We start from the raw sequence: 18,589 nt of genomic DNA on the forward strand, positions 1-18,589 counted from the left end.
GTATAAAAATTATGTGGGAGTAAAGTAACTTGAAAACAAGGTCAGTATTGCTGAAAATCTGATTTTAAAAGGGAGTAAAGAAACGTGCTAAGCAACTATATTTGTGTGAACATATATTAAAATATGAATTTTGTTTTATCCGAATTATGTATCTCCCTACCTTTATTTGGAGATCGATTTAGCATAACATTCTATACCCAAATGAAATTCAAAATTTTGTGGCCTTACAAGGAGAGTATTAAATTCAGCATTGTAATTAATTTTTTCTTATTTGCTATATAGCCACCGAGCAGTCCTAGAGACTAAATGATTCACAAAACATTTAAATTGCATATTTTGTCTGTAACATTTACACTGTACTAAAAATAATTACTAATTTTCTGACTACTGTTACCCCTACTACTACTACTACTTCATACTAGCTAAAAGTGGTCTTTGGGGTTAAACAGTGGCTAATTTAAACCTTAGATTGGCCATTTATTAGGAAATTGCTAAACATTATATGAGCCCTTAGTTTTCCTTACTGTAAATGGGGGAAAATAAGATCTGCAACTTTGTTTAAATCTGCCCATTGATATTTCTGTCTTAAGTGCCTATTAACTGGCATCCTCTTCAGGCCAGAATGTTCTCGAGACCATGCTCCAAATCCTCTATGTGCCAAACCCAAAAGAACCCTTTCTTCCTTGAGAACCAGGAAAGGGAACATTATGCCTAGCAAGTGCCTAAATCCCTCCTCCCCCCGAATTAATCTGCAGGAAAGAACACCTGGAAAGTGGTGAGAGCAGCGATGAATACCTTTATCAGTTAAAATTTACAACCTTACCTTTCCATTCCCTGTTAATAATTGCAGGTAATGCCCCACTAATTAAAAAATAAATTGTAACAAAGTATTCAATATCGGTTTTGCTTTTGAACTTGACAGTATTTGTACCAGTTGCATAAGGCCAAGCTGAAGTAGAGAGGATATTCATTTTCTGAACCTTTAACAGGATATAATTTAGTCGACAATATATTCCAAGTAAATCTTCTTTGAATGGGAGTAATTTATATGAGTTAATTTATAATCTCTCAGGCCACATTTAAGGCAGTGTTGGGGGCTATTTGTTGAATCATAGGCTTTGTGGTTAGAGACCGCTGAACGGTTTGTCTTTGGAAGTTAGGTTTCTTCGGCCTCAGGTTACTTAGCTCTTATATGGGCATAAATTAAAACACTTATAATTGGTGTTACGAAGATGCTCCTGAAATAGACAATAGGTTTTAGCAAGAAGTGATTAAACGGATGCAAAATTTATACTTTGTTGATTGTCTACTTTGCTTCAGCCGCTAGTTGCGATATAGACGTGTGCAATTCTATGTGGGTACATAATGCATGTGCAGAAGGCTTAGACATGAAATGTCACTTCAGCAATGTGCCTGGGGAAGCTCTGACGCTGCCTTGGAAGTCAGTCGTCGTTGCCTGACCTTTGGGCGTCTGGGAGGGATGCCTATACCTGCGCCCAGCGCTGGAAGGGGCCCAGGCCCTTCCCAGCACAGCCTATCCCCAGACTTGCTTACTCGTTCCTAGCATACGTTTTCACGGAAAAGAGTATTTTCTCCCTCCAGAGAAAGCTCCCAGTCTGGCGTGGGTTGGTTTTTATTTTACGTTGTTGCAAGTAGGCGAAGTCCCTTCTGTCTCCTCCCTTGGGGTAAGTGGACAGGAGTCCATCAGGACGTCCGCAGTGGCCTACACCCGGAGACGGTTAGCGGCAGAATTAGAGACGACTCTGGGGCTCTCCCGAACGAAGAAGCAGGTGGGGACAGACAGCGGTTCCCTTGTCAGGGGAGGGGAGTGTAGCCACGAGTCCCTCCCCTCAACCCGGAGGTCGCTCGGCAGGCGCCAGGCCGGTGGGGGCGGGGTGGGGACGGCGCTGAGGGCGCGGAGATTACCGCGGCGCCACCCGGGACACCCAGGGCCCCGAGCGTTCCCCACGCAGGACCGCGAACGATGACAACAGGCAGTCACCCGAGGTCAAATGTAAAGGAGTGTGTTCCCTGCGCGCCACCGCCCCTCGCTGCCTGCCCCCGGGCCCCCCGGCGGCCTCCGGTGGCCGCGGGCGGCGGCGGCCCCCGCCCCCAGCCCCGCGCGCAAGTGCGAGGCTGCCCGCGGAGGGGCGCACGCTCCGCCGCTCCCGGCTTCCGCGCAAAACTTCGAGCCCGTCCACGTGAAGTTGTCTCTCCCCTTTCGGAGGGGCGCAGAGCTTTGGGACAAGCCGGGGAGAGACGACTGCGGTGGCTAGGCGCGCGCTTTTTCTTTTCTTCCACTTACCCCCCCTCCACCTCCCCAACGTCAGTCCACAGTTTTGGCTCCTCTCCTTTCCTCCTCCCCCTCGGAGCCGGCTTGTCCCCCCGCCCCGTTTCTCCCCGACTTGTGTACGCTATTTGTTGGGGGGTAACCGAAGGGGATGTCCTGTTTTCACCAGAGGCACGGCACGAAGGGGAAACTTCGACACTGGAAGGAACGGGAGTAAATACCTAAATACGGACGTACGGATCCGCTGCTGGGACAGACACTTGAACTTCGGGATCCCGAGGTGGTTGGGACAGCAGGAGGTGAGTGCCCCCTTTTCCGACACCCGTTCTGGGGCCAGCCTACGGGGTTTAGGTTTAAGGGGCCCGTAAGCTCCCCGGGAAAGTGCGAGCGGCTCAGCGAGGGGCCCCGAGACCTGAGGACAGGGGGTGCCTAGCGGGACAGTGCGTGGGCGCCTGGGTCCCCGCGGGCGCTCGCAAGCGGAGTGCCTCACGCCCAAGGGCTCGGGCCGCTAGGACAGCAGAGGTGCCCTGTGCGCTGGAGGACGCCCCGGCGTCCGGAAGGTCCGCTCGGAGCCTGCGTGCGGCTCGTGGGCCCGCGGTGGAGCAGGCGCAAAGCCCGGTGCGCGGCTCCCTACCTGCACTCCGCCCCTGTCTCGCAGAGGAGCGTGTCCCGGGGTCTCCCCTCCATCCTTCCTGTGACATTTATTACTTTGTGATGACCCCCTCGGTAAGCCAGGCGCAAGGATGCTGACTGGGGTCCGGTGGAGGGCCCCGGGCGGCTGAGGTTTTCACGATGCTGGGAGCGTGTGTACGTTCAGTGCTTGTGCTCTGATCTCCGGGCACGAACGAACTGGGCTCTTAAACTGCGGCCATCCCACTTTAATAGTTTTTATGTGGCGTGGTTGAACGTTTCCTGCAGTATGCCAGGGTCCGTGAAATTAGAGGCGCCTTGTCAGAGGAGTCGCGTTCATTGGCTCGGGACACGGATGCCATGGAGGGATTATAACTTCTCCGAACGGAGGGACCTGGCCGGGGGAGCAGGTTTTCTCTCGTTTCAGAGCTTGCTGGGTCGAGGGGTGATTGTGGGACTGCAAGCGGCTCGCTGTTTTAGCGTCGTTAAGCAGGGTTTGGAAGTAGACCGTGTGTGTGCTTGCTTTATTTTACGCCACACAGCAACCAGAACTTTCGTTTACCAGCTTTTTAAAAATATTTCTTTCTTTGTATGCGTAATTCGGAACAGCTTGGAGCTAGTAGGGAATTTGCCGACGGCGTCCCTTGGCAGAGTGGTGGCAAAACTGGAGAGCGCACTTTAATTTTGTCATCTCTTCCCTAGTTGGGGTTGTGGTGTCTCCCCTCGCCGCCCACCTCTCTTTCCCTTTCCCTTGAAGGCAATGGGGTTTGTTCTTTGGGTGACTGTGTGTGTGGGAGGGTGTTGTTTGGAGACGCTCTTCTCTCCCTTTGCCCATGAGCCTCTCGCCTGCACTACCGAGCCGTCAGAATCATTCATGAATCCTAACCTGAGGGCAATGGGGGAAGGTGCAGGTCCCTAGGCCCTTTCTGCCAAGGTGCAGTAGAGAGACGAGGCGTGTGTTTTGGTTTCAGAGCAGTTCCACGTGGAGTTCCTCCGTGTGCGTGTGTGTTGTGTACTTGATCTGTGAGGAGGTAACAGGAGTCTCGTGTTCAAACCCAGTGGGCCGTTGGCCATTAATTTGCTTTCCTGGCTGTCATTACAGACACTTCCAAAATCTGATACCTAAGAGAACCAACAGGTTAGGTTTCACATTAAGAGCTCATACTTAACAGTTTTCTTTCTCCCTTACCCCTTTTGGCTTGGCACCCTGGGATCAACGTAACTGATGGAGCGAAACATATCTTCTCCAACGTAGCGTTTTGGTCCTCTTCTCTTCAGCGGCCGCTTTTTGCACCCTCCGGGCGTTTGTCATTTTCAGTGCGGAGCTCCTCCGGGACTTGGGTGGGAGTCTAAGGAGAGTTTAACAACCGCGGGATCCCCTTCAACAGCTTCTGAAGTTTCATTTACACTAGGTGACTGACAGTATTGAAAGTCGACGATGATTTTTTTTTTGTTTGTTTGATGGGTTCTTTTGGTTTTTATTTTTAATAGAACAAGGATTGTGCTTTATAACCTTTCCCGGGTGGAACTTCTTAAGCAGAAATATAGTCCCCTCCTTTTTCCTTTAAAATATTTTTCTGGCCAGGTCTTAGCCCAAAAACCAAAAACTGGGAAAAGGGACATGGAGAGGATCCTAAAACAAAATATTTGATACGTATTAATGTGCATTTAATGGCATTTGTGTATTTAAAAAAGTAGCATTACCCCAAGAAATAAGTAGCAGTAGTAACAAGAGACAAACTTTTGTGTCGAGCTAGATTGCCAGAGTATAATTTTTATGGCAACAATATCAAGTGCAGATATTATTACATCCATTTTTATTGTTATTGTAAACCATAGAAATAGTTTGTTCCACCTGATTAAAAGTTGTAAGTCATTCAGAGTTAAACCAATTTTTGGAAATGACTACTAGAAAGTTAAAACCTTTGACTGTTACAGCTGGGAAAGTAACATAATTAGATTACCTGGAAACTGTTCCTTTCCCCCCCTGATTATTAGGGATGTATCTTTGTCTTTTATAATAAGTGAAGGTCTAAAATCAATGTGGTTTTCAAAAGCCTGTTTTCTTTTGTCAATTTCCTGAAAATTGTATCCTTCAGCATTTTAAGGCCATCATAATTAGAGATTATTTCACAGATGTAACATAAAAAAAATTACTTGATTATTTTATTTACTAGTAAGTATTTATTTTATTGGATACTAGAAACTTAATTTTTCCTTGACAAAATGAAAAGTTTTACATATATGTATATATTCATAGCTAATATTTATTTCAAATACGTTCAAATTCAAAAATTAAAAATACTCAGATTTGTATAAAAATAAATTGTTCAAGACAATCATTATTGTTATTAAAAAATACAGATACTGCATTTTAGAGGATTCGTAGAAGCTATTGGAAAAAAAATTATCTTTGCACTAAAGTTTCCTTTTTGAGGAGCTGCTAACAGATGAGTAGTGTGTCATTTTGCTATATTTTTTCTTTTAAAAAACCTCCTTGACTTAAAAAAAAAAAAGTTCTCCATTTCTGAGTTTCCTTTTTATTTATATTGTGATTTGGGGTGTAAATAAATTTTACATAGCCACGGGAAATAGAGTGTCCAGTTTCATGTTTTCAATCTCTGTTGCAAGCTCTAAATGACTGATGCCATGTCTAAAAATATATTTGTGTGGCTTGGTATTTCATTTTTAAAAATTTGTGCACTGTGATTGAATTATCCAGAATTTTTAGAAAAATAGAATGTTAGAAAAACCGTAACTATTGTTATGAAAAGTTAGAATGTTGGAAAGTTCACATTCTAACTCTGAAATAATAAAATTAATTGTTTTTCACCCAAAGGAACTTTTTATGCAGAATTCAAGAAAAGGGGAGATAATCCTTTTCAAGACTTAGTGAAATGTTAAGTAATTTAAGAGTGCAAGTATTTATTATGTTTTTCATTATCTTTTTTTTTTTCTATTAGGTAAATGCAGGGACACTGAACATTCAGTAGAAACAGGCCCCCCTTAATAAGGAGTTTATTCACCATAGTTCTGTATTGCAGCTGCTGATCATATTTCATGGAGCTGTTAAAGCACTTAAACCCTAAAATTAGGTACTGTCTGGTTGTAAATATTTCAGATCACTCATTTAAGAAACAAACAGAAAAGCATGCTATCAAAAGTAGAATCTTTTCATTGAAGAGCTGAACGAACCTCTATCGAACACCTTGTTATTTTTTCAGTGAGAATATAATCATGACAGTTTCTTTTACACATGTATATTATTCTTACATACTCTAAACTCTTATGTGTCTCCCTGTAGAGTATCTTAAAGTAACTGTATTCAGAAATACAGTTGGGGGATTTTATTACAATGGTTACTAGGTGAATGAAATCAACACCAAGGAGGAATAGGATGAGGTTGCATTATACCTGCTTCTCTCATGAATTTTTCCCAGTGAGCTAAGAAATGACATGCTCTTTTAGGCCTTTATACTAGAGGTGGGTGAGATGGAATGTATATTTAATTGGAGTATGTGTAATACTTCATTTTGCAGTTAGATGTGTTTTAATGTGGCAAACACTGAATATTCATTATATTTTACATGGAGCTGAACTTGGCGTCATTTAGCTTGAATTTGAGTGGAAGAAAATATACAAGAATCACATTCAAAAGCAGTACAAGCACCTTCGATTGCTTTTAAGTTTGAAGGCTTCGTAAACATTACTGTCACTTACTATTGCTCGTGGCACTGCACATTAATATATGCCTTGGTGATACACAGATTTGCTCTTGAAAGTTTGTGGCTCTTATCAGGTCCCCATCAATGTTTTTTACTAGTAGAGAGGTATTGAGAATGAATACTGCTAGCCTGACTTCCCTAACTTCTTTTTCATCTTTTGGAAAAAGAGATGAAACAGATTAATTTAAAAATAGAAACCGTTTTGGGTTATCAAAACCACATTTGTGTGATGGTTTAAAACAGTTTCAGGGAGTGCACCTCTGAGTCTCACTGTAACCTTTTCTGTCATTGAAAGGTGCTAATTGATCTCAGGGAACTGACATAATAGTATAGTTTGATATTTGAAACCTTTCAGCATTGGTCTGGCCCTTTCCTCACCCTGAGATTTTAGTGCATGGCTGATAAAGACTAACACTGCATTAAAATGCAAGGAATTCTAATTTTTTTCTCATATGAAACATGTTAATACAGTATAGTACTATTTTAAAGCTTTTATTTATATACAGTAAGTAAATTTATTTTAGTATACTTCTGGGCCATGAGAGAAAGACTTATATTATCATATTAGGATTTTTATTATCATTTTTCACAAGTAGATTTTTTTCAGATTGGAATTTTTAGGTAAAATCCGATTACTCTGATCACATTTAAATACTTTAAAAGTGAAGTTTAATTCAACCAATAGAGAATAGCCATCTTGAAATTTAATATCTGAAGTATATTTTATTACATATTTTGTATCTTAAAGTATATTTGGAAATAAAAATTGCCAGTGTAGTTTTTTTATAATTGTAATTTTCCTAAGTAATCATCATTGTCATCAGTCCTTGTCATCATCATAACATCATAGCTGACATTTACTGAGGATTTACTTTACGACAAACTCTTTAAAGTATTCATGTGAATTAGTTGACTTGCATCTTCTCAACTATGCCATGCATTAGGTACTTTTATTATTCCCATTTTACACATGAGGAAACTGACACCCAGTCATGCAGTAGAGCCAGGATCCCAACTCTGCAGTCTGACCCCAGATCCCTTATCCTTCAGAGTTGTATTAGACAGTTGCTTGCACCAGTTATATCTGAATTCATTTAGGAAGCATCCTCCCCCCCAAACATTTTATTTTTATATTATTAGTTATGTATTCATTTCTAAGGATATTAGAGAAAATATACTAAATTTCACTTGAAACCTATATGTTCATGGATAATATTGTTTAAGACAAGGCCAAAATAGTATTGAAGTAAAAATAATTTTAAAAAGCACCAGAACCTATTTTAAAGAAATGTGTTTAAAAAACAGTGAATGTATGTTTGGCTAAAATAGCCAAAATCATGGAAGTTGGTGGCAAATGACTAATTTGGAGAAACTGATACTCTGGAATGCTTCCCAAATGTTATGACTAGATCTTTTTAACACTTAATTCAATGTAGAATTTTCCTTTACTTTTTAAGACTTATCCATTGTTAGAAGTTATCAGTTTTACAGGGTTCGTTTTGTTTTGTTTTGTTTCATTTGCTTGTTTGTTTGTTTTAAGCCTGAATGCTGGTTATGAATCTCAAATCTACACATTTATGTTGAACCAACTAATAAGGACTACATCTAGAGACAAGTTTAAATTTCGATGGGATCATCTTTATTTTGGAAATATTTTCAACTTACAGGGATATCAGAGTGCATTTTTAAGCTTTTCTCTAGGTGAACATTTTTATTTTGCTGTTCATAATCTCTTATAACTTTAATGCCTTTTTTTTTTTTAACTGAAGCAGTGGTTTTCATTCTTTACTTATTTATGTATTTAACCACAGGTCCCTTTATTCGAGTAAAAACTGACACTGTGCCCACTAGAGAAATATCCACTGCTCTGAGTGAAGCAGGATGTGAGTGGCCTGTGAATCACTCGCCAACACTCTCCTCCAACCCAAAGTCTCTGTAAGGGTCTTCGAGTGAAAATCACTGCAAAAAAGGAAAAAATCTGATGAAAGTGGACAATTTGGGGTACCAGTTCTAGTGTGTTAGTGTGTCATCCAAAACAAAAACAAAAACAAAAAGCAGCTCTCAAATACCACAAGATATCTCTAGTTTAATGCATAGGCAATAGATACATCTGTCTACGCTCATATAACTTGAATATCTTTATTAACCACTTTGCAACTTTATTTCAGTTTAGTACTGAGAAAATGAAAATAGTCAAAATGTCTCCCACAGAGGGTTACAGGTCCGAATGAGGCACACAGAATTTGTACATGCAAAGATTTGTTTTATTAGGGCACCTTTTTTTCCTTTAAAGACTTTGTGAAGAAACATCAGCAGTGGCATATAAATTTAAGTGGCCTTAGCTTTTCATGTAAATTATTGCTACCATGTCTGTTATTCTTTCATCCTTTCTTTATAAAATGAAAGGGACATTTCTTGTGAAAGACGACAATTAAATAATAAAATTTACATTCATATGCCATTAAATTTGATTCTACTCACAAAAACGATAGCATTAAATTTGAAATTCTGTCCTTAATAAAGTAAGTGTACTACTTACTGGGAGAGCTTATTCTCTGCAAGGTCACATACGCAACTTACAGGCCTCTGCATATACCCAGTGGAGTGATCTATTCACTACATTTCGCCCTTGACTCGGAACTCCCTAATGTTTAAAGAATTTGAATATACCTGAATGTTCTGACTAAGAGAGTGAATATGTCTACCTTAATGTGTCCAGCATGTTGAAAGAGATCATGATGGAGAGTCAGCAGGTCTCTGAATTAGCTAATTCTTTTTATTTAAAATTTTATATTTTAATGCAGATGTATATTCATGTATGATTATGCTCTAGTAATTCTAGCCAAATTTAATCACAAGGTGGGTGAGTCATGTTCAAATTTCATTTCCCAGGTTTTCAGTAATCTCAAACTGTGCTTCTAGTAGGTCACTTAAGAATGCAAACCTTAATACTGTCAAGATGAGCAGTGCTACCAGAATGTTTTATATGATCTTTTAGATGTTAAGACAATGCTGTTGTTTTATTTTTCTTAGTTGACCCAAGAAGATTTTTAATTTAGGTCTGTCCTGTCTCAAATGTTTTGTCTCTTTAGTTTTTAAAGTCTTCATTCAAAAAAATACCTAGCAAAGTTCTGTGTACATGTAAATGCTTTTTAAATGCCTTTTTATTATCACTGTTGCTGAAGACATGCAAAACTTAGAGTGAGATGAATAGATTTTTCAACTCCGCATGATTTTGAAGACTTTAGAGCCTTTAGTTTCTTATTATATTATGTCTTAGTTTTTCTTGGCATATACTATTCACAAGGAATGGTTAACATAGTAAGTAAATTGACCATGGTAACGAAGGTCACAGATTTAATCCTCAGATTATTATGTTAGCTTTAGGCAGACACTTGTCCTCTATGCACTTCTCATATTGTCTTTGTCATAAAAAAAAAAAAAAAATTCTTATCTTGACTGCCTTTCCTGGGGGACCACTATGGACTATGCTGGATCTGTCTCTAAGGCTCTCCTCCCCCTCCCTAGGGTGTTCACTCACATTTGTTCATGTTCTTCTTTGATTTAAAATCCTTCAAAATTTTTTTCTGCTGCCTATAGGACAAATTCCAAAATTATTAGCAGGGAGTACAAGGCTTCTTCATGCCTAGAACCATGCTCAGGTTGCCATTCTCATATCTCACCATCCACTCAGCTGTATGGAACACTGCAGTTTTCAAATACACCCTGGTCATTTTCACTTGATTTCTTTGTGCATGTGATTCTTTCCATCTGGAAGATACCTTTCTTTGCCCCTGAAACTTCCTTTTCTACTTCTTTTTCAAGACTCAAGGCACAAAATGCTACTTCTTCTGGTCAGTTCTTCTGACCTCCAAAGGTTGAATTGGATATTTCTTTTATCTTTACCACCAAAGCACATAGTTTCTACCTTTAGCATAGCACTTGTCACATTGAATGTAACAGGTTACATGGGTGTAAAGCCTGCTGTAGGCTGAGAATTTACTGAAGTGATTACCAATATTTGTCATCTCTATATCTACGTTAAGTCAGAGCCAGTAAATTCCTGTTGAGTGAATGCTACCGACCCCGAGAAAGAAGATAACCTACCAAAAAAGGCTCCTGTGGCTAGCTGGGCTCAAATTTAAAAGCAGAGTCTAGCAGCCATTTCTAAACAGGGGCCTCTCACATAAGCCACGCTGCAGGGAGAAGCCTGCACTATGCTGCTTAAATGCACTGTGTTCCTGCCATCTGAGCAGCCTTTATAAAGGAGTTCCTGGAATTGTATTTCAACCGATAGGACTGAGATTTTCTCCATTCAGTTGGAACGTGATGCTATATCCTCATTAGCATCTTCACCAACCACTCACAATGGCTCCATTCTAACCAATCAGGACAGTGCTATTTGGACCAATCAAACTGTGAAGATGTGGAGCCCTCATTTGCATAAGAACAGACCAAACAGGGACCAGGAGCAAGGACTTCTCTCTATATAAGTCAGCTCTCTTTTGCTCTTAGAGTGTACTTTCCATTTCCATCCCAAACTGACAACCTCATTTCCCTGGCAGGAGCTGAAACACTGAAGACATCATGCCAAGCAGAGTGGAGCCTACTGGAGGGCCATATTACGGAGCTGTCTAGCCAGAGGGGGCCTCACCCCAGGGCCTCCTGGCAGCCGTGCTGTTCCACAGCCATGCCGTTTCATAGTAGAGCTGTAACATTATTGAGTTATATATCATGAGCTCTTTGCACTGAATAAAGTCTCTTCCTTCACTGCATCCCCAATTAGGGATTCCTGTTGGCATTGAAATGGCACCAACGACTATCAGTACGTAAAGGAAATGGGATGAGAGCAGTGGTGGTAGTCCCGGACATCCTCTGCTATGAGATTAGGATCAGTGGTAATAGCTGTGACCATTACAAGGCAGAACAGCCTTAAGAACATATTTGGTATTTACCCAGTAGACTTGCAGTTCTGAATTCAGGCCAAGCTTATACATATGCGTGTATTGATGTAGAAGCGTGTGGCGACTGGGAAGTCAGTGATCTAGTGGATAAACCATGGATCTTGACAATCTCTGGAGATATGGGTAGTTCATAGCGCATGAAATCTGAAGGCCCCAATTTTTTTTTATAGTGTAGTGGTTAAGTGCAAAGACTATGGAGCCAGGCTGCTTGTGTTCAACTCCATCTCTGACACTAACAACTCTATAATGATGAGCATGTTATTTAAACTGATGCTTCAGGTTTTTTTATGTGTAATAGAAGACACTTCATGGTGTTTTTATGAAAATTCAACAGGTAAATGTATGTGTATATTTAGAATAGTGTCTAAATACATGAGTTGTAGTTTTTATTATAATTGTGTACCCTCCATTAGATTACCCAAAATATTCCAGAGATTTTTAGAACCGAAATTCGTTTTGGGGACATAGACAGGGGACTTTAAATTGAGTCATCAGTGTTCCAAGTACAATTTTGTATTCTGGGGTGATCTTGCCAAATCGAAGGCTGTACTTGGAGCTCTAAGAGAAGACATTAGAGGTACGCAGAACTCAGCTTTGGCCATTTATGTTGCACACTATTTTTTTTTTAACAAATACTTCCACATACAGTGATTTCGATTATTTAGGGCTCTATATGGTTCCTTAACTACTTTAAATAATTATAAGCACACTCTATAATGGTACTCATTTTACAGCCAATATTTGTTTCCTCAGTTGCTTTTTTTTTTCATCCTGAAGGCACCAATTTCAAGAATTTGTATAATTTTCAATTGACAGTGGGATTGATGAACTCAGCATAAACTTTTAAAAAGATAAATTTTAAATATTGCTGATTCTTATCATTGCAGAAGGTTATTAGTACTTCTGTTTCAGAATTTATCACTCGTCCTTGGATTCAGTTGTAATGATTCTGTGGTAGAGTGGGGCTGAGGGAGGAAGGAAAGCTAAAATGTTAATTGTCAAGGTTTTTTTTTTATTTGTTTGGTTTTTGTTTTTTTACTGCTTATCTGGAAGTGTCGCCAGATGCATCTGTAAAAAAAAAAAAAAAAAAAAAAAGATGGTATTGTGCCTGAATTGTCAATATATTTAGAACGGCATTTCTCAAACTATAGTTATTGGCCTTTTGAGCTGGATAATTCTTTGTTGGGGATGTGTGTGCTTCTCCTGTGCACTGAGGGTGTCAAGTGGCATCCCTGGTCTCTGCCCACTAGATGCCAGCAGCACCCTCCCCCGAGTTTGATGGTGTCTCCAGACATTGTCCGATGTCCTCTGGAAATAAAATCACCCCTAGCTGAGAACCCATTATCAAAGTAGATTTAAGATCACTTGTTATTGTCTAAAGATTTCCAAGATCTGTACAAGAGGATGGTTCTGTTTTCTGTCAAGTGTGGATCATCATTCTTTCCAAATTAAACACAAAGTCAGACAACTCTGATAGGTCTGTGTTGATAGATAAACTTTACAGAGAGAGGATTTACAGATAAACTTTACACAGATGACTTATCTTCAGGATATTTTCCTTTTTGGGAAATAATATAGGAATGGGGGGAGCAGAATACCTGGGTAAGTATGTAGGAGGAGGATACTTGAATCAATTACATGGCTATTCTTTCTATTATTTTTCAGTGGATATTTTTATTTATCAGTGGATATTTTTTATTCATTTTTCATAATTATAATTGTCCCCTCAGTAGATAAACATTCAGTAATGAGAAACTTAATTTATTTAGTTTGTGGTGTCAGAAAGAGTAAAGTTAACTGTCATTATAACTAAGACTAAAATACTTAATGAATGAAATCATTTGTTTATTTGTAATGAACAATTTTCAAATGAAGTATGCTTTGTACCACAAAAATCAGGAGCTTGAGTTTAATAACATTGGTACAGTCTGGAGAAAGTAATTCCAAACTTATGTTCTAATTCTATAGGTTTAATCTTGACATATACATTTTATCCATGAATTGATGTGCAGTTGGCTGCAAGTAAATGTGCAGTCTGAGTACTACCTCTGACCTCTGCCTAGTTCAGGTATATGTGAAAGATGTTTCAAAAATCACTGAAATAAACACAGTGGGAACATGCAATGTTAGCATAAATGAGAGAAGATAACTTTGCCTACAAGAATTTTGGGTTGAATGTGAAAATTATTTTGAAATATGAAACAATATTTTAAATGTATGATTAAATTAATACCTATATGACATCTAAACGGTACAGAACTCCTTTTTAAATCTCATTAGTAATTGCAAAGATACTTGAAATTCCACACGTATATATCGTCTAATTTAGTGGTTTTACTTTAATTATATTAGGTAGGTAATCGTGTTATCTGGAAGTCGTCAGGCTGATCTGGGGATTTCACATCATTTACTAATTGATGCTGAAGCAGGCAGAGCAGAGGTACTTAAAAATAAACTCTCTTTCTTCCTCCTTTCTCTCTCTTTCACTCTCTCTCTCTTACCTTTCCTTTGATTTACACTTTAATTTTTGAAATGTACTCTTAAGGGGGCAAAGTGGCTGCAAATAGCACACTATGTGTGACCAAAATGTCTTTCTGTTTTCTAAGAGAAGGACCTGGCACAGCTACTTGTTAGCAGAGAGATGAAGTGGGTGCTGGGCAACCCAATGACAGCTGGGGACCAGTCCAGGGGCGTGAATAGGGGGCGGTGCTTAAATCACGAGTTTGCAGACAATGGAGGAGAGTCCAGCTCCTTGCATTGACAGGAGGTAAAAAGAAGGTCTAGCAAACCTCAAGTCTACCCAGGTCCTTTATGCCTGACATTGAACAGAAAGCCTGGTAGCCCTTTAGTCATTGGAGAATAACCAGCAAACCGGAGGTCCCATTTTTCCAAATGATTTCTTCTTAGGTTCGTAAATCAGAGACCCCCTTTTCTCCTCCAGAGAATTCAAGTCACATACCTACTTTCTCAGGCTGATTCTTTGTATGGTGGATCCTAATGTAATATTTAACCGTATTTATGAATGACTTTATGGCATAAAATACAATAGGCACTTCCTTTCCTTTCCCTGGGATATTCTAACCACCATTGTCCTCTGCTGCCCTAACTCCCTTAACCTACTTGCCTCTTATTCTTTTGCTACCTACGGGACAAAAACTCTACTCATCTTTCAAGGCTTAGCTCAAATGTCACCTCCTCTGGGAAGCCTTCCCTTAGGTTCAGGCAGAATTTATTCTTTCCTCTCTGTAATACCAATAGACACCTTATTTGGGCTATTACTATAACAGCACATTGTGCTTGAGCTAATTATATGTGAGCCTGTCTTCTAGTGAGATTCGGAACTCACTGAGGAGAAAGATCATACCTTCTTCACTCAGTAGTCCCAATGTCTGGGCATGTTGATGGAAATTACCTGCCCTATTCCATGCATGCCTTCAAAGGACATATGTCCAAAGCCAGATAACTACAAAGAAGGAATCCCATTTACATTTTGGAAACTGATTCTCTTTTGCTTACATTCGTCGAAACAAGTTTATTGGTTATTTTCTATTCTAACTCATTTAAAGCTTTATTTGTACCAAACTATTACTGATTTTCTAGCATAAGAAACACTATATCCAGCATGAACTGGTATTTTGAATAAACTGAACTTAAAAAGTCAGATTCTAGTTGAGGTTTACAGTATTTCTATTTATAGTTTTCTCCAGAAACAAAGTTTGGCTCCTTCTAGTTGCTTTCTGCTGACATAAATTTCATGTTATTTTGAAGAATTTTTAATTCTTAGAATTATGGGCTTTATCTGAGAGGAAGAATGTTTTGTATTTGTTTATATTAGTGTTTCAAAATGTGGGGATCAAAAATCTCAGATGCGTATGTTAAAAGTATATATGTAGCTTTTTGGTGAAAAAAATTACGTCTTTTTTTTAAGGCACAATTGACAAAGGAAAAATTTTTGTTTAGTTTCTAGTGGTTTGTTTTTAGGCATTTTCCACAAAAAAAAAGATGAGCAAGACCCTTCAAAACCACCAACTTGCTTATTTAGGGAGAAAGAAAACCCCTCCTATGGTAAAAAATAACATTAAATTAAAATTATTTTTTCCAATAGTTTTGAAAATTGTGGTTTTATTTCCTTGTGTGAGTCATTTCTGAATGCAGTACATGATTGTACTACATCATGATGAAGCATATTTGCTCTATATTTTAGTAGGTCACATTAGTCATCAGAGAATCACATCAGAAGAGGAATTGAGCCTAACCTTTCCTTTTGCAGATAGATGCTGGATTAAAGACATTAGGTGATTTATTCGAAAGGAAGCTAAAAGGAGAACCTTTACCGGAAACACCCTAAGTGCTTTTAACCTTACTTCTTGCTGCCTTAATTTTTCTTTGTGTTTGATAAAGAGTTGCAGATACTGGAATCAGACTGCCTTTGTGTATGTACAGGCCCTGCCACCTCCTCACATTAGCATGTAAACCTTTGGGAAGTTATTTGCTGAACTGCTGAAAGTCATAGTTCCCACGTGTATAAACTGGGGAGGATAATACTGATAATAGTACCTGCCTCATGGAGTTGTAGGGAATCACTGAGCTCATACAGGAAAGACACTGAAGGCACTGAGAACACTTGGTATATATTTTGAATTGATTTTTGAATACACTGCTAGTGTATTTATTATTCAAAAAAGGGATGCTCATGCTGCTGAAGCATAGGTTTTTTTAAATCAATTTTTTTTTTTTAAACAAAAGTAATCCATGAGTTCTGTAACACATTAAAACAGATGTAACAGGGATTAGCTTTGAAGGGAGAGACTGGGTAACAGACGGAGGGAGGCTTCTGGAATGCCGATAATGCTCTTTATCTTGATCTGATTTCTGGTGACATGCTGGTGTTTATTTAAGAAAAATTCATCAACTGTGTACTAGTGATTTGCATATTTTACTGGGTGAATATTATACTTCACTAAAAAGCTAAAAAATACCGATATATTTAAAGAAAAAAGCGGATGTCCCCACTTTATTTGTCTCTTCCACCATCAGGGTAAATTGTTGTACTTTAGTGTCATTCCTGTCACACATTTTTTCCCCACTGTGTGTAAAAGTTAGAACTATATGAGGATGTAATTTATTTTTATTTTACATTTTTAAATGGATCATCAGTTGTCTTGAAACTTACCTTTGATTTGCTGTATTTGAACACTTCTCCACATTAATACACATAGTTTGGGGTACTTCTATTTAATGTATACTTAAGTTTTATAATTTAACCGTTCCCTTCTTGGTATGTATTTAGGCTGATTCCAGATTTTTACAATTACAAGGCACATTGCAGTGATGATTTTTATATATCTCTGTGTGTATTTGCCAAAAATTCCTGTAGGTAAAACTCTAGATGTAGGATTAGCAGGTGAAAGAGCATATGCAAATTTCAAAGATGGTGCCAAAATACTTTTCAAAAAGGTTATGACACTTTGCATTGCTATGGCAATGCTTGTGTCTTTCTCATAAAAGCACAGGGCAAAGTTTCCTGCTTACTTGAACATTGTAATTAACTGTGCTCTGGTTAATAGGAAGCTTTGTAATAGTAAATTTCTTGAGACTCATACACTAATTCACTGATAAGTGCAAATAATTATGTTAACCGCATGTGTAACAAATTTCTGTTATATATTGTTAACATCTCACTCAAGGATTGTTACTACTCAGTTGCATGAATAATTATTTATATTCATAGTTCTTAAACTAATTTGTAGGAAAGAAAAAAAATCTGTGTATATCATATTTATGACATGTTTTCACTTAGCACCATAAAATAGTTATAAAAATTATTAGGAGAAATGGCTCTAACTCTGATGTTGATGAGAATTTACGAGGAATTATTTATTGTTATTCTATTAAAAGCCAACTATGTTCCAGACACAGTTCTAACTAAGCACCTTACATATTTTCTTACAGTTTTTAAACACATAGATGAAAGGTATGGACATTATATCATTACATGTGAGATTATTCCATTCTGAATGTGTTGACAAATATTACCATATACCAAAATATCAACTGTGTTATATCAATGTAATAATTTGTAAGTCTGCAAAATGTTAGTCTGTTTAATTTGAAAATTAAAATAAATGCATCAAAATTCTGTAAATTGCTGCTCAAGTCCTGGCTAAAGTAACGTGACACTTAAAGTTTAAAATGAAGTGTATTAATCATTTGGCTTTATTGTTAGGGCATTTTTGTAGAAAATTCTGTGTCCAGAATATTCAGTACTTATAGTTTCTGGTTAATTAAGATTCTGGCTAACCTTTAATAGTTATCTACTGCTTTAGTAGAGTAATCCAACTCAAAATAGCTAACTTATTCTTCCAGCATTGGATAAATATGGCTATCAATTTTTGTGGGCTTTTTTTTTCTCTTTTTTTACAGAATTTCCTGTTATTCTAAGGGATTCAATAGGACTTATGCACATAAAACTGAAAATTATATTACTATGGGGAAACAGCTTTGTGCCTTTGAGAAGGAACTCTCTTGCTAACTTAAGTACTGAATGTGTGTAGAAGAGCTAACATATTCCTCCCAAGAAATTTCATGTATGCAGTTAAAACACTCTTAAATTGATTAAGGATTTGTTATATATTTCCAGAAGCACTCAAGAGTACTTTTATGGTTATAAGAGTAGAGTGCGTTAGAATGCCAGAAACCAATGAATACGCTAGAGGCCTTCAAAACCATGCCCAGCATTCCTGACTTCACCATATAAACACGCAGGGCAGCCTGGAAAAACAAAACAACTCCCCTTCCCCCAAACATAGATACGCCTCTGATAACGCTTCAACTAGCTTGAATATTAATTTGCTACTTTTTTTGTTAGAAGTAATTTTTATTACTTAGCAAATGGAATGGAGAAGTAATAAATATAACCGGCATTTTTTTTTTCAATTAAAGTATTTTTCGATATCATATTTGACCAGATACTTTTATAC

At 38.4% G+C, this 18,589-nt stretch overlaps 1 protein-coding gene across 5 annotated transcripts in view; it reads left to right on the forward strand.

Annotated features, from left to right (window-relative positions):
• EYA4 (EYA transcriptional coactivator and phosphatase 4) overlaps positions 1-18,589 on the forward strand; it is a 266,023-nt gene that overhangs the window by 28,181 nt on the left and 219,253 nt on the right. Inside the window, exons 1-2 of one of the 5 annotated variants that reach the window (XM_036221940.1) lie at positions 1,692-1,790; positions 2,460-2,589. Coding sequence is in view for 1 of the 5 variants with exons in the window: in XM_036221930.1 (XP_036077823.1) it covers positions 1,985-2,007; positions 2,460-2,589 (153 nt within the window). In the remaining 4 variants the exon portion in view is untranslated. Of the gene's footprint in view, positions 1-1,691; positions 1,791-1,886; positions 2,015-2,459; positions 2,590-2,837; positions 3,017-18,589 lie in introns of those variants that run through there. The other 4 variants (XM_036221930.1, XM_036221934.1, XM_036221944.1 and 1 more) reach the window with 4 other exon arrangements.

Source organism: Rousettus aegyptiacus, unplaced genomic scaffold, assembly GCF_014176215.1.
Source record: "Rousettus aegyptiacus isolate mRouAeg1 unplaced genomic scaffold, mRouAeg1.p scaffold_m13_p_1, whole genome shotgun sequence".
NCBI classification, from domain to species: domain Eukaryota; kingdom Metazoa; phylum Chordata; class Mammalia; order Chiroptera; family Pteropodidae; genus Rousettus; species Rousettus aegyptiacus.